General features: G+C 39.2%; 1 protein-coding gene across 1 annotated transcript in view; it reads right to left on the bottom strand.

Moving 5' to 3' along the window:
* Positions 1 to 24,939, bottom strand: part of RYR2 (ryanodine receptor 2) — a 634,673-nt gene that overhangs the window by 240,285 nt on the left and 369,449 nt on the right. The window contains exons 30-32 of the mRNA XM_025401874.1: positions 23,851 to 24,025; positions 1,501 to 1,709; positions 518 to 870 (exon numbers count right to left, since the gene is read on the bottom strand). Coding sequence (XP_025257659.1) covers positions 518 to 870; positions 1,501 to 1,709; positions 23,851 to 24,025 — 737 coding nt within the window. The remainder of the gene's footprint in view (positions 1 to 517; positions 871 to 1,500; positions 1,710 to 23,850; positions 24,026 to 24,939) is intronic.

The following is a 24,939-nucleotide window of genomic DNA, read 5'->3' as shown; positions in this document are numbered from 1 at the left end:
CCTGGGGGACATCTGGGAATATCTGGAGATACATGTTTTTGGTTCTCACAGTGTGGGGGATGGAGTGCTACTGGCATCTAGTGGGTGGAGGTCAGGATGCTGCTCAGCATCCTTCAGTGCCCAAGGTGTTTCCTCAACAAAGAATTGTCTGGCCTAAACTGTCGATAGTGCTGAGACTGAGAAAATCTGATTTAGTATAAGAAAGGATGTTAAAATAACTTGCCGCCTTTATCATAAAAAAATACTATTTGGAGAAAATACTCTGCAAGTTTCAGGCAAGAATGTAAACATAGACATCTTAAAAAATAACTATTGAGATAGATAGCATCTACGCTAACAAATTAGATGACTAACAGGTTGCTTAATTTTTCCTTATAGAATCCTTTGCACAAAGAGGAGGGGGAGGGGGAGGAGGAGGAGGGGGAGGAAAAACCTTACACTAGGAGACCCTTTACTCTGGACTGTAACCCTCCTCACTTAACTACAAACTTAAAATCACAGTGTATAAAATAGTAACCTTTGTTTCAGACGAGAGGGCTTTTCCTGGGCATAATCTTTGTGGTTATTAAACTCTGGCTTGGTAGCTTCTTTGTCTTTGTCAACACGATCGGGCACTAGATGGCCATGAGCTGTCTTCATCAGAACCTCAAAGTCAGAATCAGCATCATAATCTTCCAAATCATTCTTGGGCCCAAAAAGGCCAGCCCCAGGGAGCCCTCCAGCCACAGTCTTGGAGAAGACCTCCGCGCACTCGATCGGCATGCTCAGGCGATAGAACATGATATCAGTGTGGCTGTTCTGAGAACCAAAAGACTTCTGAGTGACCTTTAAACATGGGGAACTGTCTATGGTGCCGTCTATTCTGGTCACCTAGCAAATGAAGAAGCAATAGTTCATATTCCAATCACCGTTGTCGATTTCCTGATTCTAAAGATGCCTAAGGCACATCACGTTTTCAGAATCCCAAATCAGTCCACGCATGGCATCATTTTGTAAGAGATAATTAAACAGATTACTGTGCTATGGATATAGTCATAGAATTCTGCTTCTGTCTCTAAAGACGGTTTCGGAAATTTATCTTATAATTCTATATATTCAGATTCGGCCTGACATTGCCCACACATAAAAAGGAAAGTATTTTTCCTCATTCTAATAAGCTACTTGTAACGTAGCTTATTAGAATGGATGTGGCTCCCTTTGCCTTGATCTTTCTTCTAACTAAAGAGCTTGATGCGTACAAACCCCACACACAGTCTGAGCTACAGACTTCTTCACACATAGCTCAAGGGAAAAAAAAGAATTGAAAGCAAAAATTTAAGTTTCCCATCCACTGACAGCTGGTATAAAGTGCCATCTTTGCTGAGATTCCACTTCCGTATAACACATCAAGGTCATCATTTTAAGGAAGTCACAATAATTGTCTAAGCAGAAGTTGCTATGTATAAAGATATTCTTTTCCTGCTTTTTAGAAATGGCCTGATTTTGAAAGAAAAAGCAAACCTCTATATGTTCATGGTTTGATGGAACTTGGAGAAACTGAGGAAGCCTCTTGCTCAGCCACATAGTAATATCCCTGTTTGTATTAACGGCAAATGGTTCATAGCCCTCTTGTAAGCCACAGATGGTGAAGTATTTCAAGGTGCTGACATCCTTTCCAAAGTTCATCCTGCCCACTTGAGCCACTCCAAGGCTACACACAGGTATGAATCCTGGGAAGAAAAAAAAATAAAAAGTTTTAGTACCATTACTATATGATCCTGTTAGTATGGAATTATCACACATACTGTTCCAGGACTGAACTTTGAGAGAGCTGTCACCCTAGGGTGAAAAAAGTAGTGTAATAAAGGGAACAATGACATTAAATATTACCTGTAAGGGCGAGAAAACCAGGATTTGATCTTGACATTATAATTTACTAGCTGTGGGCCCTAGATAAATCCCTTCTCTCATCTCAGACTTAACTCTATAAGACAAAGTAACTGCTCTGCAGCCCCTGGTCCTCCGGGGATTCTAGAGATCCCTGCCCTGCAGTTTCCTTGCTGAGCAGGGCATGCACTCTCTCATACAGGGAAAGTGAGAAGAAATTAAGTACCAGGGATGTGGTTCATTGGCCTTGCTCTTCCTTCTGGCTAAAGAGCTTGATACGTACTAACACCAGACACAGTCTGAGCTATAGATTTCCTCGTACATAGCTCAAGAAAAACAAAGAATTGGAGGACAAAATTTTAAAGTTTTCCATCTACTGATAGTTGCTTGTGATCTCTGAAGAAAATTTTGGCTTTTTTTTTTCTGGAATAAACTGGAGCTAAGCATGGGGGAAAAATACATGTTTAATGTATGAAGTATGTATTTATGCATGAGATATATTTATAATGCATAAATTATATATATAATCTTATATTTAGATGTAACAGCAATGAGCAATGGAGCAAAAACCAATAAAATATTTTTTTTTATTATGCTTTATGTTCTAGGATACATGTGCACAACGTGCAGGTTTGATACATATGTATACATGTGCCATGTTGGTGTGCTGCACCCATTAACTCCTCATTTACATTAGGTATATCTCCTAATGCTATCCCTCCCCCCTCCCCCACCCAACAACCGGCCCCAGTGTGTGATGTTCCCCTTCCTGTGTCCAAGTGTTCTCATTGTTCAATTTCAACCTATGAGTGAGAACATGTGGTGTTTGGTTTTCTGTTCTTGCAATAGTTTGCTGAGAATGATGGTTTCCAGCTGCATCCATGTCCCTACAAAGGACACGAACTCATCCTTTTCTATGGCTGCATAGTATTCCATGGTGTATATGTGCCACATTTTCTTAATTCAATCTGTCACTGATGGACATCTGGGTTGGTTCCAAGTCTTTGCTATTGTGAATAGTGCTGCAATAAACATATGTGTACATGTGTCTTTATAGCAGCATGATTTATAATCCTTTGTGTATATACTCAGTAATGGGATGGCTGGGTCAAACGGTATTTCTAGTTCTAGATCCTTGAGGAATTGCCACACTGTCTTCCACAATGATTGAACTAGTTTACAGTCCCACCAACAGTGTAAAAGTGTTCCTATTTCTCCACATCTTCTTGAGCACCTGTTGTTTCCTGACTTTTTAATGATCGGCCATTCTAACTGGTGTGAGATAGTACCTCATTGTGGTTTTGATTTGCATTTCTCTGATGGCCAGTGATGATGAGAATTTTTTCATGTGTCTATTGGCTGTATGAATGTCTTCTTTTGAGAAGTGTCTATTCATATCCTTTGCCCATTTTTTGATGGGGATTTTTCTTGTAAATTTGTTTGAGCTCTTTGTAGGTTCTGGATATTAGCCCTTTATCAGATGAGTAGATTGCAAAAATTTTCTCCCATTCTGTAGGTTGCCTGTTCACTGTGATGGTAGTTTCTTTTGCTGTGCAGAAGCTCTTTAGTTTAATTCGATCCCATTTGTCAATTTTGACTTCGTTGCCATTGCTTTTGGTGTTTTAGACATGAAGTCCTTGCCCATGCCTATGTCCTGAATGGTATTGCCTAGGTTTTCTCGGGTTTTTATGGTTTTAGGTCCAACATTTAAGTCTCTAATCCATCTTGAATTAATTTTTGTATAAAGTGTAAGGAAGGGATTCAGTTTTAGCTTTCTACTTATGGCTAGCCAGTTTTCCTAGCACCATTTGTTAAATAGGGAATCCTTTCCCCATTTCTTGTTTTTGTCAGGTTTGTCAAAGATCAGATGGTTGTAGATGTGTGGTATTATTTCATAAGCTCTTCTCATGTGTGTCAGAGTTAGCAAATCTTTCCTCTATTGAACAAAAAGGGGAAACTATACTAACTTTGTTAATTGTTTTTTTGAGCTCTTTGGAATTGATTGGCAACACAATGAGTTAGAAAGGAGACGAGATTTTTTTTTTTCCCCCACAAAAGGATGAGATGATATTCATCAGGGGTGGGTGTTTACTTTTTAATTTAATTTTATTTTATTTTGAGACAGAGTCTCACTCTGTCACCCAGGATGGAGTACAGTGCCGTGATCTTGGCTCACTGCAAACTCTGTCTCCCAAGTTCAAGTGATTCTCCAGTCACAGCATCCCGAGTAGATGAGACTACAGGTGTGTGCCACTGTGTCCGGCTAGTTTTTGTATTTTTAGTAGAGACGGGGTTTCACCATGTTGGCCAGGCTGGTCTCGCACTCCTGACCTCAGGTGATTTGCCTGCTTTGGCCTTCCAAAGTGCTGGGATTACAGGTGTGGGCCATTGTGCCTGGCCTTCACTTCTTTCTACAATGTTTTACATGAATGTTCAAGTAGGCAGCACACTAAAAACGTCAGTGTTGGAATGCAGACAAATTAGATCCTCTAATTTGTAGAGCATAAAAGCAATGGATCCTAAGAATAAGCCAACAATTTTGACAAGAATTGTAGTTAGCACTGTCATTATGATTTACACACTTTTCTCTTATTGAAATTAGTGGCAGTGCAAGCAATATATAACCCCCAAAATAGCATAAGATGATAAAAATTACATCCAATAATTCATAATGATTTCACCAGTTTGTATGCATCAACATATAGTCAAATGGATAGCTGTATAACAGTGCCACCAACCAGGAAAAAAGAGCATATCCAGCTGTGTTCGAGGAAGGGTAAATGATGAGTTTCTAGTTAAAACTAAAAAAAATTGCAGCTGTATCTGCAGCTGTGACAGCTCTTAAAGCTACATTCAAGGAAAGTTGTTTTAAATGAGTGTCCCCAAAGAAAACAAAGAAAAAGCACGATGTAAATACAATAGTTCTCAGACAGCTTGAACTGCATTAGCAGAAATTAGTAAATCTAGCACCCATTTAACATAAACTAGGAGATACCAAGATAGAAACATGTCCTCAAATGGTAAACATCTATTTCTTTCTGATCACTTTATTTGTAGAAGGAGTTCCTAACCTACATGGAAAGTTACTGGAGAGCCGTAAATATCTGTATAGTTGACCTTTGGGTATTTGTTTCACTAATACCTAAACTTTTCTGCATATCTGAAATACTTTCACTTAAAATACTCAGTCTAGTACTATGCACAAATATTTATGTCCTAAACTGTTCCCCATAGCTATGTTTATAATTCTAGAATACTGTTTTGATAATAAATACACTTTTTTTCATGAGATGAACATTATTCAGCCTTTGAAATTTTGGTTTTGAAAGGCCCCTTAATGCATAGGAAAATACTCCAAGTAATTATTATGTAAAGAAAGAAAGATAACATATGGTTTATTTTTAGATAGGAAAACATCAGTACGGTTTTTATTTAAAAGCTTCAGAATAGTGGAATTTTGGGTACTTTTGCTCTCTATGGCTCCCAATTTAACAATTTTCATATATATATATATAAATAATTATGAAAACAAGTAATAGCTTTCATTTAAAAAATTTTGTTTAATAAAATGGGACAAACCCACATCTTTCCCATAAAGAAATTTGTAAGAGTGATGTGGACATAAAATGGCCCAAACAACGTATTGTTTGAGTCCTAACACTCAATGTTGGTAGGTGGTGAATTCACTAACAGAAATCCTCCTAATCAACTTAAACTAGTACAAGATTTATGTAGAGCAAGTTGGTAATATGTGTTAAGAAGCTTTCAACCATTTATTTACTTATTCAATAATTACTTACTAAGCAACTACCATGTGTCAGAAAGTAGGAGTAGAAGATGACTAACACAGATCCAGGGTAAAATGTGCTCATGGTCTAATGACATAGAAAGAAAAGAAGAAGTTATACTGGCTGGGCGTGGTGACACCTGTAATCCCAGCACTTTGGGAGGCTGAGGCAGGTGGATCACTTGAGGTCAGAAGTTCAACACCAGCCTGGCCAACATGATGAAACCCTTCTCCACTAAAAATATAAAAATTAGCCGGGCGGAGTGGTGGGTGTCTATAGTCCCAGTTACTTGGGAGGCTGAGGCAGGAGAATCGCTTGAACCTGGGAGGTGGAGGTTGCAGTAAGCCTATATTGTGTCACCGCACACCAGCCTGGGTGACAGAGCAAGACTCCATCTCAAAAAAAAAAAAAAAAGTTGTTATACTGAAATAGCATACCATCCATCTAAGCAGACAGGGTTCTAGGAGCAAAGGAAGCATGGAGAGATGGGACTCAGGAAGGTTTTGTAGGAGAGTTAACATCTAAGAAGATGGCAGACGGATATTACCATGAAGTGACTAAAAACACAGAGGTCTAAGTCCAATAAACCAGGATTCATGTCTTAGTCCCACCACTTGTTAGCTATTTGACCTTTGGCAAGTTACTTAAATTCTCTAAGCTTTACTCCTACCTTCTGTAACACCTGCCCCTTAGGGTTATAGTTTTAAAATTAGATCTTATGTGTATAATGCTTAGCATGGATGCTCAGTGAACTAAATTTTAAATGGAAAAAAAAAGGTAAAAAGAGAAAATAATTCCTGAGAAGAGAATGATTAACTATGATAAATACACAGGATTAAATATGTGCAGCCATTAAAAATCATCTTTAGGGCTCAACAAAATAAACTGTAGAGAGAGATAAAATTAATATGGCAAAATAAAAATCATTGACGATCCCAGGTAAAGAATATACAGATGTTACCGAAGCATTTTTTTTTTGCACTTTTCTGCAGGGCAGATGTTCTCAAAATAAAAAGTTGATTTAAAAAAAACCAAAAAAGTATGTTTAAAATGTTTTTATGTGTTTGGACAAAATTTATAAGTTTAAAGGGGGGTGACGGAAAATTATTTTTACAATATCATCTCAGTTCTTTAAGTGGGAGAGATGCATTAAATGTCAATTTTTTCTCTGTGTAGTGGGAATGTTTGTAATTTTTAATCACTTTCATTATATTCCTGTGTATTTTCCAAATATTCAAAAGCAAGATATTACTTTTAAAATAAATAATTAAATACATGCCATTTTTTCATTAGCTTATAGCAATTATACCAGTAGATGGTATTTCTATGTATTACTTTATTGTTTTGGTCTCCTTTAAAATAATGTATTTATGCAACTACATCCACAAGTAGGAATTAGCATATTTTTTTTCTCATTTTAAGTAAAGCAGAACTTAACAGTAAAAATCAAATCATATTCTTACTTCTGAGATTATGGTTTTAATAATCTATTATAACAAAACAACCAATATTTCTAGAAACTACATTTACTTTTAAAATATGGCTTATATACAGCAGAAACAACCACGTGGCAATGGGATCAAAGAAGCCAGAGTGGAGAAAAACTACAGGTACTGTTCAGCTGCCACACAGAGAAAGGGCCAGGCCTCCATCACCTCCCTTTGTTCAGTATATGGCCAAGTATCCTGCATAATGAAGAGGCCGCCAATAAATGAAATTCCCAGCACACACGGCTTCATACCAGTAGTTAAGGTTTCCTGATGTTTCATCTTGGCGAACCCTTACAAACATTCAATGAGATAGGACTTGTTATTACCATTTTCCACACGAGGAAACCAAAATCTGAGTTTAAATGAGTTGCCCTCACAGCTGCTAAGTGACCAGAAAATAAATCCAAGTCTGGTGGATCCCAAGGCCCATGCTTTAATCTAGGGCTCAGCAAACTCTATAAATGACTAGAGAGAAGACATTGTAGGTTTCATGGATCATGTGGTCTCTGTTGCAACTACTCAACTCTGAGCTATAGTGCAAAAGCAGCCATAGACAGTATGGAAACAAACAAGTGTGGTGGTGTTCCAATAAAACTTTACTTAAAAAAGCAGGGCCACGGCAGTGGTTCATGCCTGTATCCGTATCTGAGAGGCTGAGGCAGAAGGTTCACTTGAGCCCAGGAATTTGAGACCAGCCTGGGTAACAAGGCGAGACCCTGATTCTACAAAAAAATATTAACAAATTAGGTTGACTCTGGGCACATTGCTTAGAAGTTAGCTTTGTTCTTTAAAGAGCTATTTAAAAAAATTAAAAATTAGCTGCACATGATGGCATGTGCCTGTGGTCTCAACTACTTGGGAAGCTGAGATGGGAGGATCACCTGAGCCTAGGAGTTGAAGACTGCGATGAGCTATGATCACTCCACACTACTCCAGACTAGGTGACAGAGAGAGACCCTGTCTCAAAACAAACAAATGAACAAAAAAACAAACAAACAAAAAAACAGGTAGTGAGCTGGATTTGGCCTTCAGGCCTTAGTTTGCCAACCTCTTCTCTAAGTTACTGTTCTACATTGTCTTCAGAGAGTATCAGGTGTCTCCATTCAGCAAATATTTAATGAACACCTACTATGTGCCAGGAACTGTTCTACACACTGGGAATATAGCTGTGAACAAAATCAAAAATAGCACCTGACTTTCTGGAGCACAACTTTGAGTACAAAAGACAGACAATAGGTAAATAAAAAACTAGTTACCATTGTATACCACTGTGTACATCATACAGTGTCAGAAAATGATAAATGCTATTAAGACTAAATGTTTGGCATAAATTGAACAAAACAGGTTGATAAATGACATCACTCTTAATCATCACTCCAGAGCAAAACATAACTGGGGTTCAATTCTTCATTAGCATGAAGTAGGCAGGACACACACAAGTATTTCAACACAATAAAACAGATTTCCAAAAAATCATGCCTCTCCCCCAGCACATGTAAAATATGGGTCCCACCTTCCTGTCCTTTATGTTCTTGATCTTCTATCCAGTTACCTTAATTGACACCCTGCAAATAACAGAGCCTGATGATATACAAGGGAAATTTTCATTCTGGCAGTGGATCTTAAATTAGTGCACATGAGCCCAATCAGTTACTTGGGCCTGAGCCAGACCCACCCTAACTATTTGCAAATCTGTTAAAACAGTAGCTACAACTTATGGCTAAGCTGCTTCCTCCAACAAAAGACAGATGGCTTCAGCAAATTTTAACTTTCTGTGCTGATGAGCCTCCCTGCTCCAAAGCAGAGGGGAGGGTGATGAGCATGCAAATCCAGCCAAGGAGCTGGCAGTACCAAAGATGTAGGAGCAAAATACAGGCTTGAAATCTCTGTCTGGGGCTACAATAAAAGGAAGATAAAGCAGATCACAAGTGTACCAGCTTTTCCTAAGAATAAATTATTTCAAATTTTAACATTTCTGAAACACTGTTCGGAATCCATGTATTAAATATAAAACCCAAACCAAATGGCCAAAAAGCAGATAAAAATGACCAATATTATACTAACATGTAAATTCACATTTTTTGATCAGAAGAAAAGGTAACAGCTAGCTGCCTGTGGCCTACTATGTGCCATATAATACATAAGCGCTTTTGCCTATATTATTTAATATTAATTCCATTTTTTCAGATGAGGAAACAACTAAGATGTTAAATCATTTGTCTATGTTTCTATAGGTAGTTAAATGGATGCTAGAATTTGAATCAAGAATGCTGAGAAGGACGATCTACAAAATGGGAGAAAGTATTTGCAAACTATGTGTCTGACAAAGGTCTAATATCTAGAATCTATAAGGAACTTAAATAACCCAACAAGTAAAAAACAACATGAACAGATACTTTTCAAAAGAAGACAGATAAGCAGTTAACAAACATGAAAAAATGTTCCCATCGCTAACCATCAGAGAAATGCAAATCAAAACCACAAAGAGCTACCATCTCACACAGTCAGAATAGCTATTATTAAAAAATCAAAAAAGAACAGATGCCAATGAGGCTGTGGAGAAAAGAGAATGCTTACACACTGTTGGTAGGAATGTAAATAAGTTGAACCACTGTGGAAAGCAGTTTGGAGATTTCTCAAAGAACTTAAAACAGAACTACCATTGAACCCAGCAATCCCATTACTGGGTATATATATAAATATCCAAAAGAATGTAGATCATTCTACCAAAAACAGAAACACGCACTCATATGTTTCATCCCAGCACAATTCAGAATAGCAAAAACATGGAATCAACCTCGGTGCTCATCAACAGCGAACTGGATAAAGAAAATGTGGTACATATACATCACGAAATACTATGCAGCTATAAAAAATGTAATCATCTCCTCTGTAGCTACACAGATGCAGCCAGAGGCCATATCGTAGCACCTAGGAACAGAAAGCCAGACACGGTGTATTCTCACTTACAAGTGAGAGCTAACACTGGGTACTCATTGACATAAAGATGGCAAAAATAGAAACTGGGGACTACTGTGGTGGGTGGACAAGGGCTGCAAAACTATTGGGTGCTATATTCAGTATTCGGGAGAAAAGATCAGTTGTACCACAAATCTCAGCATAAAGCTATATACCAAGGCAACAAACCTGAACATATATCTTCTGAATCTAAAATAAAAGTTGATTTTTTTTTAAAAAAAAAGAATGCTAGCCAGGCACAGTGGCTCACTCTTGCAATCCCAACATTTTGGGAGGCTGAGGTGGGCAGATCATCTGAGGTTAGGAGGTCGAGACCAGCCTGGCCAGCATGGTGAAACTCCGTCTCTACTAAAAATACAAAAAAAATTAGCTGGGCGTAGTGGTGGGCACCTGTAATCCCAGCTACTTGGGAAGCTGAAGCAGGAGAATCGTTTGAACCCAGGTAGTGGAGGTTGCAGTGAGCTGAGATTGTGCCACTGCACTCCAGCCTGGGCAACAAGAGCAAGACTCTGTCTCAAAAAATAAAATAAAATAAAATAAAATAAAATAAAATAAAATAAAATAAAATTCTGAGATGGCAGGTAAAACAAAAACAAACAGAAAATCACTTGCCTTCAATTTCTGGAATGTTAGAACTGAAGTAGACAAGAAGAGATCATCTCTAATTTGTGCTTTTATTTTAAGGAAATGAAAACAGGCTATTTGCCCAAGGCCACACAAGAATCATTTCAGAATTGGGTTGTACTTGGATTCCTCTACTACAGAAGTTGGCCTCACAGTCCTGATTTCTTCCTTCCTCTGACAAGCATTAAGTTTTAATTAAGGAGATTCCCAATAATAAGTTACTCTCCCAGGTCTGTATCATGATAGCAGGTTGCACAGAGGATGCTGGTGACAGGAACTTCAGCTGTTATAGTGGAGCCAGGCAGGTGGGTTTGGGGACGGTGCAGACCTACTAACCTGAATTCACTCCATGTTGAAAGCCAGTCTTCTGGATCAGCCACAGATTTCCAACAAATAATCGAACTGCTGCAATATTTCAACTGAGGGTACAAAGCATACTGTAGGAATAAACTGGCAGTTCTATATCCTGGCTTCCTTCCTTTTTTTCTAAAAGAGCAGCATGATAAAATCAATAATGGAAAGTTATCCCTGCCTCTGTTTTTCATTTTCTTTTCTATCTACAGCTATACAGCTATTTTAATTGCAAAAGTATTCTGGTTTTCTTCCATGGAAAGGAATTCCACGAGTTCTGAGAGGACTCAATTTTATTCACTGTCCTTTCAGGTGGTAAATACAGACTCAAAAGCATTGTTTCTGGATCTGATTATAACCATCACAGGCCTCAGAGATGATTTTTGCTTGCAGAAGAGCTGAGAAGCTTGAAATGGACAACACAAGATATGTATCCATGGCAGACATTGTAGAATGCAGGTAATCTCCAGGCATAAATAACCATTCTTTTACCATAAACTATATGTCAGGATTTTAGGTGACTCACTTATTTTTAATTAAGGATATCATTAGCTCTTCAAACTACTGATAATATGAGGCTCTTCCCAAAAAGAATAAATTGAGACTAGTACTAGCTTAGTAGAGGATACAAGAGTAGAAGGGGTGGTGTATTGGTCAGTTCAGACTACTATAAGAAATGATCAGACTGGCCAGGCGCGGTGGCTCAAGCCTGTAATCCCAGCACTTTGGGAGGCCGAGACGGGCGGATCACTAGGTCAGGAGATCGAGACCATCCTGGCTAACACGGTGAAACCCCGTCTCCACTGAAAAAATACAAAAAACTAGCCAGGCGTGGTGGCGGGTGCCTGTAGTCCCAGCTACTCGGGAGGCTGAGGCGGGAGAATGGCATAAACCCGGGAGGCGGAGTTTGCAGTGAGCTGAGATCCGGCCACTATGCTCCAGGCTAGGCGACACAGCGAGACTCCGTCTCAAAAAAAAAAAAAAAAGGAAAAGAAATGATCAGACTGAGTGACTTAAACCACAGAAATGTGTGATCTCACATTCTGGAGGCTGGAAGGCCAAGATCAAGGTGTCAGCAGGCTTGGTTTCTCCTGAGGTCCCTCTCCATGGCATGTAGATGGCAGCCTTCTGTCTGTATCCTCACATGGCCTTTTCTCTGAGCACAGTCAACCATGGTGTCTCTTCCTCTTCTTATGAGGACACCAGTCATACTGGATTAAGGCCCCACACTATTACCTCATTTAACCTGAATTACCTCTTTAAAGACCCCATCTCTAACTACAGCCACATTGAGGGTTACAGCCACGCAACTCAGTCCATAACAGGTGGAATGGAGACATGGTTTGTATTCAGAATGCTGTATCTGCTAGCAGACACAAGTCCTCCAAAGCCATGTGTGTGGAGCTCCAAGGAACCCGGAAATAACCCCTCATTAGAAGAATTTGAATTCTACTTTATGTGGAAATTCATTTCATTACCCCTTAAGGCATTTCTTCGTTTTTTTTTTTTTTAAAGCATTGTTGGGGCCTGGCGCAGTGGCTCATGCCTGTAATCCCAACACTTTCGGAGGCCGAGGTAGGCAGATCATCTGAGGTCAGGAGTTCGAGACCAGCCTGGCCAACATGGTAAAACCCCATCTCTACTAAAAATACAAAAAATTAGCCAGGCGTCGTGGTGTGTGCCTGTAATCCCAGCTACTCGGGAGGTTGAAGCAGGAGAATCCCTTGAACCTGGGTGGAGGTTCCAGTGAGCTGTGATCATGCCATTGCACTCAAGCCTGGGCAATGAGAGCAAAACTCCGTCTCAAAAAAAAAAAAGAGTTCTTGGGATTTCACATGGCTCTGGAGGAGCCAAGAAGAAGCAGAGTGAGACATGCAGTCATCCTCACAGTAGTAAGAATTAGCCCATAGCACCTAAGTTCTTTCAGCAGACGAGCACACATTTCACATCAGAGAAGACTCTTGTGTATGGTTTTCCCTATGCTGCCACTATGCTGGGTAAATCGGATATCACTTGCATTTTTTCATTGATGTTCCTTTGGCTTTATTGGTTTTTTTCCAAACTATTGTTGCTGGTTTTGTTTTGCTTTTCTTACACTGAAGTTTGAATTATGTACATATTGGGTATGATATATTCTGTAAGGGAATCCGGTTAACAACCAAACTGAAGAACAAGTGAAGAAGGGAATACATTTAGATGAGAGTACGACATGTTAATTAATTACTGATTTCATTTTAGGGAAATTTAGTATATATATATGTTTTTTAAGACAGGGTTTCATTCTGTCTCATAGGCCACTGCGCCCAACTGATTCTGTATAATTTTAATACAAATTAGGTTTAATACAGGAGCTCAATAATGCACTTTTTCCTATTTAAATTAATAGTTTTTTGACCCATGGAAATTTGCCCTATCAGTGTGCTTTAAGAAGTAAATTTTCCCCCTGTGCAGTGGCTCACGCCTGTAATCCCAGCACTTTGGGAGACCGAGGTAGATGGCTCACCAGATGTCGAGACCAGCCTGACCAAAATGGTGAAACCCTGTCTCTACTAAAAATACAAAATTAGCTGGTTATGGTGGCTCATGCCTGTAATCCCAGCTACTTGGGAGGCTGAGGCAGGAGAATTGCTTGAACCCAGGAGGCGGAGGTTGCCATGAGCCAAGATCATGCCACTGCACTCCAGCCTGGACAACAAGAGTGAAACTCCCTCTCAAAAAAAAAAAAAAAAAAAAAAGCAAATTATCCCCACACAGTAAGGAAGAGACCACGAGGCAAAGAAAAAGTACAATTTATTATTAGCTAGGATTTGGGACTCAAGTTCTGATTTTTTTAAATTGGTGAGCTGGGCTAGATAATAAATGAACCAGAAGATTTGCTTCTGTTTCTCCAGAGACTTAGAATAAAAGCCACTAGTTGGCCTTCTTAGTTTTTTTTTTTTTTTTTTTTCCTCTAGGCTGACATCTGATTCTCAGCCCTTGAGATGTTACTATTCTAATGGTACAAAAGAACAGGGAGAGATAAACCCAACCCAAGAGGTCATCAAGGAACAACCCATTTCTCCATGTGGCCAGGAGCATCTTAAGTCATTCACTGCAGGACTCCTACATTCCCAGAGGTCACAGATTTATCCCAAAGATGCGGGCAGGAAGAGACGCTGAGGGAGAGTACATGCCCCCACTCCCACCACCTTATCAAAACTGCAGAATGGATGAGAGACTTTAACAAGTCTCCAAAATTACCTCCAAAAGAGGCATTGTAAAATAAGTCTCCAAAACAATACATCCAACATGGTCATTGGATCAATTCTGGTTCAGAAATCTTTTGAAAGAAATTCTCTTGTGTAGGCTTATGTTAGAAGATGGAAGGGAGACTTCCCTTTGGAAATAGGCTTCCAGAGAAGGCGGTAATGGGAGGCACCAAAGGACTATGTAGGATATGAGACAATCAAACACTAGGGAGTTGGGGAAGAGAAAGAAATACAGAGAAGCCATTCATCCAAAGCCGTTCATTTTGCTTGGGGAGTTCCCCTACACACACAAGGCACCCAGCTCATAAACGAGAGGATACTACTATGACCTGTACCTCAGCCTTTTTTTTTTCTGTGCTAAAATGAAAAAAACTGTCTCATTTTATCCACTTGTGCTTGAGATCACACCCCCTTTCACCTTATCAGGAACTTGAGTAATTATCTCCTCTCATACTCATGCCTTTATCATCAAATTCTCCTCTTCTTACTAGATCGGTCCCAAAAGCTCCACAGACATGCTCCTGTTTCTTCTTTAGGAATTTCAGAACAGGTATGGTGGCTCACACCTGTAATCCCAGTACTTTGGGAGGCCACAGCAGGCAGGTCACCTTGGGTCAGAAGCTCAAGACCAGCCACAAGTCTGGCTAACATGGTGAAACTCCGTCTCTACTAAAAATACAAAAATTAGCCAGGCATGGTGGCATGTGCCTGTAATCCAAGTTACTTGGGAGGTTGAGGCAGGAGAATTGCTTGAACCCGGGAGTTGGAGGTTGCAGTGAGCTGAGATCGTGCCACTGCACTCCAGCCTGGGTGACAGAGTAAGACTCCATGTCCAAAAAAAAAAAAAAAAAAAAAAGAATTTCAAAATGCACAGAAGTGGACCGTGGATTACTGATAACCTTTTGTCCATGACATACTCTCATCATCACCTGTTTTTATTTACTTAGTTGGTTCTTTTAAAAACACTGTAAGTATCTTCCAACCTATTGTTCAACAGGGCTGAGTTCCTTCTGGAGGCTCTGCAGTGAATCCACTTCCTGACTTTCCTGTCATTTCTAGAGGTCTCTGGCTTTCCCTGACTCCCAGATCAATTGATCCACTGATCTCTCTCTCTCTCTCGCAAACACAAACACACACACACACACACACGCACACACACACTCCTACTTCCTTCTTATAAAGATCCTTGTGATGACATTGGTTCCCCACAGGTTAATTTCCTCATTTCAAGATCACTATCTTAATCACATCAACAAAATCTCTTTTGCTATGTAAGGTAACATAGTCATAGATTTCCAAGAGTAGGTCATCAGTCAACATCTTTGGAGGACATTATTTGGCCTACCATAGTTATCTTTTGGGACTTCTTTCCCTTAGATATCCATGTTGTCATTTGTTACTGTAGTTTCCATTCCGTGTGCTTTTGGTTGTATCCTGGCTTTGGCAATTGTGAATAATGCTCCTACAACCATTCTTGTACATATCTCCTACTGTTGAGACACATTAATGTAGCTAAAAAATTGGAGTAGAATTTCTGGGTCATGGGTATGTGAATATTCCATTTTCAGAGATACTGTCATGCTGTTTTCTAAAGTGCAGAGACCAATTTGTACTCCTAAGAGCAATGCAAAAGAGGTCCTATGGGTGCAGTGCTTTCTAATATTGAGTATTGTCAGGTCTTTACAAATGTTTGCCAACAGAATTGATATAGAATAGCATTTAAATATGAATTTTCACTTCTCCGATCAATAATAATGAACATCTCTTCAAATGTTTGTCCCTCTGAGTTGCTACTTCTATGAAATACCTGTTCATACCTTTTCATCATTTTGCTTGATTTCAGAAATTATATTTTCTTAGCACTAACATTTTTTTTCAGTTGTACACATTGTGAATAGCTTCTCCCCATTAATAGATGACTGTTTTTATGCTTCCTTTAAGGCTTTTTTTAAATGAATGTTCTTAAATTTGTCTATGTTCTCCACCAGTGGTTTCAAAGTTTTGCTTGTGACATTTAAGACCATTTGGAGTCTGTTATTATATATGGTGTGAGGAAGTGACTATGTCATATTTTCCATATAGATCCCCATTTGTCACAGGCCTCTTTTCTCCAACATACTGACACGCTACCTCATCGTGTTCTATGGTTCCATACATGTGCTGGTGTGTTTCTGGCATCTCTACTTTATGCCATTTGTCAATTTGTCTGTCCCTACAACAATACCACTCTATTTTAATGACTATAGCTTTACAATAAATCCTGCTATCTGGTAGGATATGCATCCCCTCGCTGCTTTTAGACAGAAGATATTTTAGCCCTTTACACTTCCATATACATTTTAGAATCATCATATCAACTTCCATAAAAACACTTGATTTTTATTTGAAAAGTATGATTGACAGATTGAAGCTATAGATCACTTTTGGAAGAATTAATATCTTCAGGCTTTTGTCTTCTCCATGAACATAACTCACCTCTCATTTATTTGGTAATAAGTCTCTTAATAAAGTCAACCATCTCTCAATAAGTTTTAATAATTTTCTCAGTAAAGGTATTGTGTACCTTCTGTTAGATACCTAGCTATTGCTAGTCTTTGATGCTACTGTAAATGGTAACTTTAATTTACTTTTCTTAACTGCTGCTAGAATAGAAATTCTACCTTGTGAAACACTCCAATTGTTCCTAGTAATATGTGCAGATTCTTTAGAGTTTTCTTTGTAAATACTTATATTGTCTTCAAATAATAATAAATTTGTTCCTTTTACTCCAATTCTTATCACCTTCAGTTTCTTTTTCTTGTCATATTACAAGTTTGAAAAACAATTTAGAAAAATCTTTTAGCACAGGAATAAGTTGTGGTTGCTAAAGTACTGAAAGGTTTTATAAGTGCTCTGTAATTAAATTTCTCATATAACTAGTCTGTCTCTGTGTCTGTGCCATGCTTGATATGGCATGTTTTGCCATCTTCATAATTCCTTCTTATTGTTACAGAGATGGTCAGCTCAGACATATATACATTGGCTAGTAATGAAAATAAGTATGTGGTAAGATGGATGGAAATTTATATATGTACACTGGGGGTGGGGAAAAAGAAGAGAGATCTCAGGCCTCTACTACCCCTGTTCCTGTCTCCCAGCTAATGTGATGAGGATCACCTCCACTAGGCTCTTGAGGAATGTGTATGTAAAGGGATGCTCCATATAAAAATCATGGCTTTAATATATAAAGCCTTGGTCCCAAAACATAATGTGGAATAATCTCTGGTTTTGGTAAAATGCCATAGACCACAGATGAGTCAGGAGAGCTCCTCCTAGGTTCTGGGTATGGAGGAATATCATAGCTTGATTCGCTACTATACCTCTGCGGGTAAAAGTTGAAATGTCATCTAAGTTATTAGGTAGCATGGCTTATAATAAAAATGGCTCCTGATTAGGTAATTGCATATGAACTTACAGAATTATACGTACATCTAAAAGCACTCCTGTGGGAAGAGGAATCCTTGGGGCTGCCCTGCTGGCAAGCCATGATTCCTGTTCCCTCTCTAAACAGACTGGTGTCATGGGTGGTCTTTGATAGTCTGGTGAGTCTGAAGGTTCAGATGAACCTAAGAAAGCCCCTTGATCAATATATCGGTTTTCTATTGTTATGGAACAAACTACCACAAACTTAACCATTTAAAGCAATACTCATTTCTTATCTCATAGTTCTGTAGGTCAGAGGTCCAGCACGGTAGGGCTGGGTTCTCTGCTCAGGGTTTCATGAGGATACAAATCAAGATGGTAACATGGGCTACATTCTCATCTGAGGGTTGGAGTCGTCTTCCAAGCTCCCTGATTGTTGAGGGAATTTGGTTCCTTGGGCTGTAGAACTGAGTTTTCTTGGTTTTTGTTTGTTTGTTTGTTTGCCAGTTATGAACTTGGGGCTGTTCTCAGTTCTCAGAAGCAGCCTGCAGGTTCCCACCATGTTGCTCTCTCCATACCATAGCAGTTTGCTTCTTCAAGTCTAGCAGGACATTTTATCTCACATTTTGTATCTCTCTGACTTCAGGAAGGGCCCAATCCCTAAGGGCTCATCTGGTTAGGTCAGGTCTACCTGTATAATCTTTATTTGACTAACTCAAAGTAAACTGATTTAGTGACCTAATCATGAGTGACACCCCATCATATTCACAAGTTCTGCTGGCGCTTAAGAGGAGAGGGTTATATAAGATAGTGTGTACACCACGGAGAAAGATTCCTAGAAGCAATCTTAGGATTCCATCCATAAGAGTGAACACTGCAACCTCTCTCCCTGTGCTTCCCCAATCCTGATTTTGAATGGTTATCAGTCCAATGGTGAGAAGAGACAAGCATTCATGGAAAAACTTAAGCTCATCAAAAACTGTTTCCACACATGCCCTGCACTATTCCTTTGCTGACATTACAGTCAGAGGGGTCTTTTAAAAGTGATGATTCAAGGAATCCTTTTGCCTTCCCCAAAGATACTCTGAAGAGATTTTTTAAAAGCCAAAGAGAAGGGAGAATGCTAACAGAGGGTCTGCCACATAGACAATGCAGGCTTTAAACCCTGAAATTCTAGTGGAATTTCACTCTAGCTCAACAATGCTCTTGATCTTGACCACGTAAGCATGGTTTTGAGGAGGAGTTGCGGGAATGAGAGTCTTGCTCCTTCTACCAGAGACCAGTGTTTCTGTCTCTGTGTAACTGGTTTTTATCCAGTTAACAGATGAGTTTCCTGAGGGATGCTGCAGTCCTTATTTGAGGAAGGGGTCTGAAGCCCCTTAGAAAAGCCCTAAAAGCATCTTTTTTTTTTTTTTTTTTTTTTTTTTAGACAAAGTCTCACTCTGTCGCCAGGCTGGAGTGTGGCGGTGCGATCTCAGCTCACTGCAACCTCTGCCTCCTGGGTTCAGGCAATTCTTCTGCCTCAGTATCCCGAGTAGCTGGGACTACAGGTGCCCGCCACCACACGCAGCTAATTTTCTGTATTTTTAGTAGAGACAGGGTTTCACCGTGTTAGCCAGGATGGTCTTGATCTCCTGATCTCGTGATCCGCCCTCTAGTTCTGGAAGAGGATAGGGTTGTTAATAGCAGCACCTTTATGGAACAACCCCATCCTCTTCCAGAACTAGGATGGCCATAGCTCCACCTGGATTTAACTGGATGGCCGGATCAGCCTCTCAAAGATGTTTCTGATTTTCTTCTCGGTATTATCTAGAAACAACTTATACTGGTCAGCATGTCATTTCAGTTGTATAAACTATGCAAAAGATAGAAAGGTCAAAATATACATGACCATGTTGTCTACTAAGCTGACCAGACAGGGATCTACAGCCTGTGACTGTGTATGTGTGTGCATACACACACATACATACATATGCATCTGTCTAGGTGTGTGTGTGTGTGAATATATGAATATAGATATAGATATAGATACCTCCATGGATAATAATTTCTACATTTATTCATCTTACCACATGCTTTAATAGTCAATGTATAAATGACTAAGCTTTCTCTGTAGCAATCAGAAGAAATTATGAAGATGGTTAAAAATGCCAAATGAAACATGACACAGACATAAAGACAGGCTAGGTGTAAGAAAAATTTAAAATAGACCACTTATCAGTCCATTTTAGTACTTTAGCAACCACAGTATGTTTCTGTGCTAGAAAACCCTGAATAGTTTTTCAAACTGGATCCTTTGAGCCCTAGCTATCTCAAGGCTAGCTCTCATAGTGACAGGTAAATTAAGGAGCTTTTTTGGGAAGCTATATAAAGTTAATTTGGGAGAGGAGGGACGGGGAAGAGATATTCCAGTACCAAAAAGCATTGAAAAATCATGGGCATGGATAAACTCTGAAGTCTTCTTTATGGTAGAAAATTTAGATTCATCACTGACCCCTACAAAGTTACTACTTAATGATCATTGCTACCTAAAGCTTATAACCTGCCCTGAAGACCAAAAGGCACACCCTCCAAAAACCTCTATTAAAAGCCTAGCAACATCAACCACAAAATTTCAGATAATTCATCAAAATCCCGTGTTAGCTCTATGATAGAGATACTGATACAAAGTTCGAGTCAGTTTTTAAATTTTAAAAATTCTATGAAGTACACAAAGTCGAAAGCCAAAATTGTTCAAAACCATGTGCCACCATGATACACTTCAGAGCCTGTCTCATTATTGCAATGGTGATTGGTCTCTGCGACTGCATGGTACCATGAACATTTGTTATGTGCTTAAACAGTACAGATGAGCATTCTGCAAATCTGTGTTATTATCTGAACCACGTATCATACAAACAGAACTCACACATGCATTTAATTTTTTTTAACATCCAAAGAAAGGAAGCATAGCAGTCAAGTATTTTTAAATTGATTAATAATTATATAATTAATATCATATAATTAATAACTATATAATTAATATTATATAGTAACTATATAATTAATATTATATAGTAACTATATAATTAATATTATATAGTAACTATATAATTAATATTATATAGTAACTACATAATTAATATTATATAATTAATAACTAATTATATTATATAATTAATAACTATAAAACCAATTAAAAAATGAAACCTAGGTCACATTCATAGTAGCAGCCAGTGTAGACAGATAGATAACACCAATAAAAAGCCTTCCTCCTACCTTCCCACTAATACTTTGACATCCCTAAAAATAGTATCAGAGAAACGGAGACAGGTAGGGGAGGGTTAGAGCACTAATTTCACCACCCAGAGGTAAGTGTTCAAAATAGATATTAAGGGTACAAAAATAGTGAGAAAAAAATGAGTAAGACCTAATATTTGATAGCACAACAGGGTGGCCATAGTAATAATTCAGTCACACATTTTAAAATAACTAGGAGTATAATTGGATTGTTTGTAACACAAAGGATTAAAGGTTGAGGGGATGGATACCCCATTTTCCATAATGCAATTACTACTCATTGCATGCCTGTGTCAAAACTTCTCACGTACCTCATGCATATTAGACTTACTATGGATCTCCAAAAAGTAAAAATTAAACATTTTAAACATAGATATTGAGTTACATAAGTAAAATTCCTATTATTTTTTGCAAATCTGTGTTATGGAAACGATGTTCATACCTGCTCAGAAGCTAAATGAATGAATACAAAACTTAATACAAGCAATGAACTGGCTAACATTTTGAAGATCAGTGACAAATTTATATAGACTATTAGAAATAGGCCAGGCACGATGGCTCACACCTGTATTCCCAGCACTTTGGGAGGCTGAGGCGGGTGGATTACCTGAGGTCAGGGGTTTGAGACCACCCTCACCAACATGGTACAACCCCGTCTCTACTAAAAATACAATAATTAGCCGGGTGTGGTGGTGCAAGGCTGTAATCCCAGCTACTTGGGAGGCTGAGGGAGGAGAATAGCTTGAACCTGGGAGGCGGAGTTTGCAGTGAGCTGAGATTGTGCCATTGCACTCCGGCCTGGGCAACAAGAGTGAAACTCTGTCTCAAAAAAAAGAGAAAAAAATAAAAAGAAATACTGGTTGAGGTAGGTATATATCTTAAAATCCAAGACTATACATATGCAAATATATTTACATTTTTATGTGCAAATATATCACAGGATATATTCGAAAGCCGTTTTGAAAAGAAGTGTTGGCTTATCTTTGAAATAAGGTTATCATTACTATTTTGAGACAAGGTCTCACTCTGTCACCCAGGCTGGAGTACAGTGGCACAATCACAGCTCACTGAAGCCTTGACCTCCCTGGGCTCAAGTGATCCTCCCACTTCAGCCACCTGAGTAGCTGGATCTACAGGAACACGCCACCACACCTGGTTAATTTTTTTAATTTTTGTAGAAACAGTCTTGCTATGTTGCCCAGGCTGGTAGCAAACTCCTAGGTTCAGCTATCCTCCCGCCTTAGCCTCCCAAAGTGCTTGAGTTAGTTATAGGTGTGAATCACCATGCCTGGCTGAAATAAGATAATTATACAATTTTTATCAGCTACTGTCTTGTTTATATGCTCCAGAGTAACACTATCCAATAGAACTTTCTGTGGTGAGAGAAGTATTCGCTCTCTGCATTGTCCAGTAGGGGCATCCCTGGCTACCTGTGGGAACTGAGCCCTCCAAATGGTGGCCAGCATGACTAAGAAACTCAATTCTTAACTTTTTAAAATTTAGGCCGGGCATGGTGGCTCATGCCTGTAATCCCAGCACTTTGGGGGACTGAGGTGGGTGGATCACCTGAGGTCAGCAGTTTGAGACCAGCCTGGTCAACAGGGTGAAACCCTGTCTCTACTAAAAATACAAAAATTAGCTGGGCACAGTGGCGAACGCCTGCAATCCTAGCTACTTGGGAGGCTGAGGCAGGAGAATCACTTGAATATGGGAGGCAGAGGTTGCAGTGAGCCGAGATCACACCACCGCACTCTGGCGCAGGCGACGAGAGCAAAACTCCATCTCAAAAAAAAAAAAAAAATCAAACTAATTTAAATACAAAACAGCCCTGTGTGGCCAAGGTCACCTAACTGGGAGCACATCGCATCTCAGAGGAGTAAATGTCTTCTTCCTTGCTTCACCAACATCCTACATCTTTTTTTTTTTGAATACAGTCTCGCACTGTTACCTGGGCTGGGGTGCAGTGGTGCGATCTCGGTTCACTGCAACCTCCGCCTCCCAGGTTCAAGCGATTCTCCTGCCTCAGCCTCTCAAATAGCTGGGACTACAGGCGTGTGCCACCACACCCGGCTAATTTTTTTGTATTTTTTAGTAGAGATGGGGTTTCATCACATTGGTCAGGCTGGTCTCGAACTCCTGACCTTGTGATCTGCCCGCCTCAGCCTCCCAAAGTGCTGGGATTACAGGCTTGAGCCACCGCGCCTGGCCCACCCTCCATCTTTACAACTCTGCTCAAAGGCCATCTCGGGACCCCACAGCAGCAGCACGTACTCCGTGCATAGTGCTTCAACAGAGCTTTCTGCATTTCTCTGTCTTAGAACTTAGCCGCTAAACAGAAACTGTACAAGTGTCAACCTCCCCTGGCAGGTAATCTGTAATCTACACAAAGACAGGACAGTATTTCATTCATCTTTGTCGCCTCAGCATCCAGCAAAGTACCTGATCCATTATGGGTCCTCATTTCATTTTTATGAAATGAATAAACAGAAAGAGGCTCTAGGCAGCTGATGAAATAGGGAAGTTCTAAATGAAAATTTAACAATGATGGAAACCTATTCTTTTGTCTGCTATTTATTTTCTTATTCATACTCATAAAAGCCATTTCAGCCTTCTAGAAATCCTAGCTAAGTCATATAGATAGCATTTCTAATAATGTAATTTCAAGGGCATCTGATCAAGTCAGTCACATGGCACCCTCACGATTTACAGCTGCAACTCATCTGCTCACTCACCTTCAAACAGAAACCACTGGTTAGGAAGCCTCAGAATGAAAGCTTCATTGTGTGGCAAACTTAAAAACAACACAAAACATAGTAGACTTACCATCGCCAACATCAAAGTCCTTGAAAGCCAGTTCTGAACCTGAATCATCAAGAAGGATTTCACCATTCAGTGTGAACATCATGGTGTGTTCGTTCATGTCAACCATACAGCCCACGACATCGCCTGCTTGCCAAGAGCGCCCATAGTGTTCGTTGCCCTGATGCCACCGCTGGGCCTATACAGAGGACAGAAAAGTCCCTTGTCACAGACTAAGACAGGAAAATAGCACCCACCCACCACTCTGTCACTACTTAACAGCAGCGCCTTCTATTAACACAACAGCAGGAGAAAGTGCAGCTGGCATATCTGTCTACTGCAATGTCCTAAGCAAAATGGAACTGTCTGGGAATTCTAAATTCCTACCTAATATTAACATGGTATATTATTGAATCTTGAAAAAAAAAATCCAAAAGCTATTTCATGATTTTGAGAGCCCATTATTTTAAAAATCTAATCTCACGTACTTTCTGCTGAAAGAAAACTTATATGCCTTTAGAATATTTTATTTTTCTGCGACAATGAATGTTTCCCAGAATATGGTTTGTTTTTCTCTACTCCCACAAATACAAATAATTATGAGCTAGGGAATCAAGCTGGGCATCTGTCATTGAAAATGATCGTGTAATTTTCATCTATTTCAAAATAAAATTTCATTCCTTAGAACCGATGGCACAGATATTTCAACAAAATGGAAATCTAGAAGCATTTCAGTGACATACTAAAAGTAAAAACGCTTCAAATCAAACCTAAAAATATGCTTAGGATATCTGCTGAAGTAACAAGCCAAAAATTGAATATAGATGCCAACCTTTTTTTCTATATACATAAAGTGAAATCTCGTATTGTAAGTACATTTGAAACATAGTTTTGATAAATGTGACTTTTGGATCTACAAGTATATTCCACTGATTTATAAGTACACCTGAGTTATGTGAATTATTTTGTCAGATAAATCTTTTGACTTTTTCTTAAGCCTCACCTTCATTGTGAATTGGTATGTTACCGGACAGAGTCGCCAATGCAGAACGACGACATAATTCTTCTCAATATAACACACTGTCTTTTAAAAAAAGTTTACATCAGGTATCA

This window comes from Theropithecus gelada, chromosome 1 (assembly GCF_003255815.1).
Source record: "Theropithecus gelada isolate Dixy chromosome 1, Tgel_1.0, whole genome shotgun sequence".
Classification (NCBI taxonomy): domain Eukaryota; kingdom Metazoa; phylum Chordata; class Mammalia; order Primates; family Cercopithecidae; genus Theropithecus; species Theropithecus gelada.
Note: the sequence above shows the minus strand (reverse complement) of the source record. Positions and strands in the feature narration are given on the sequence as shown.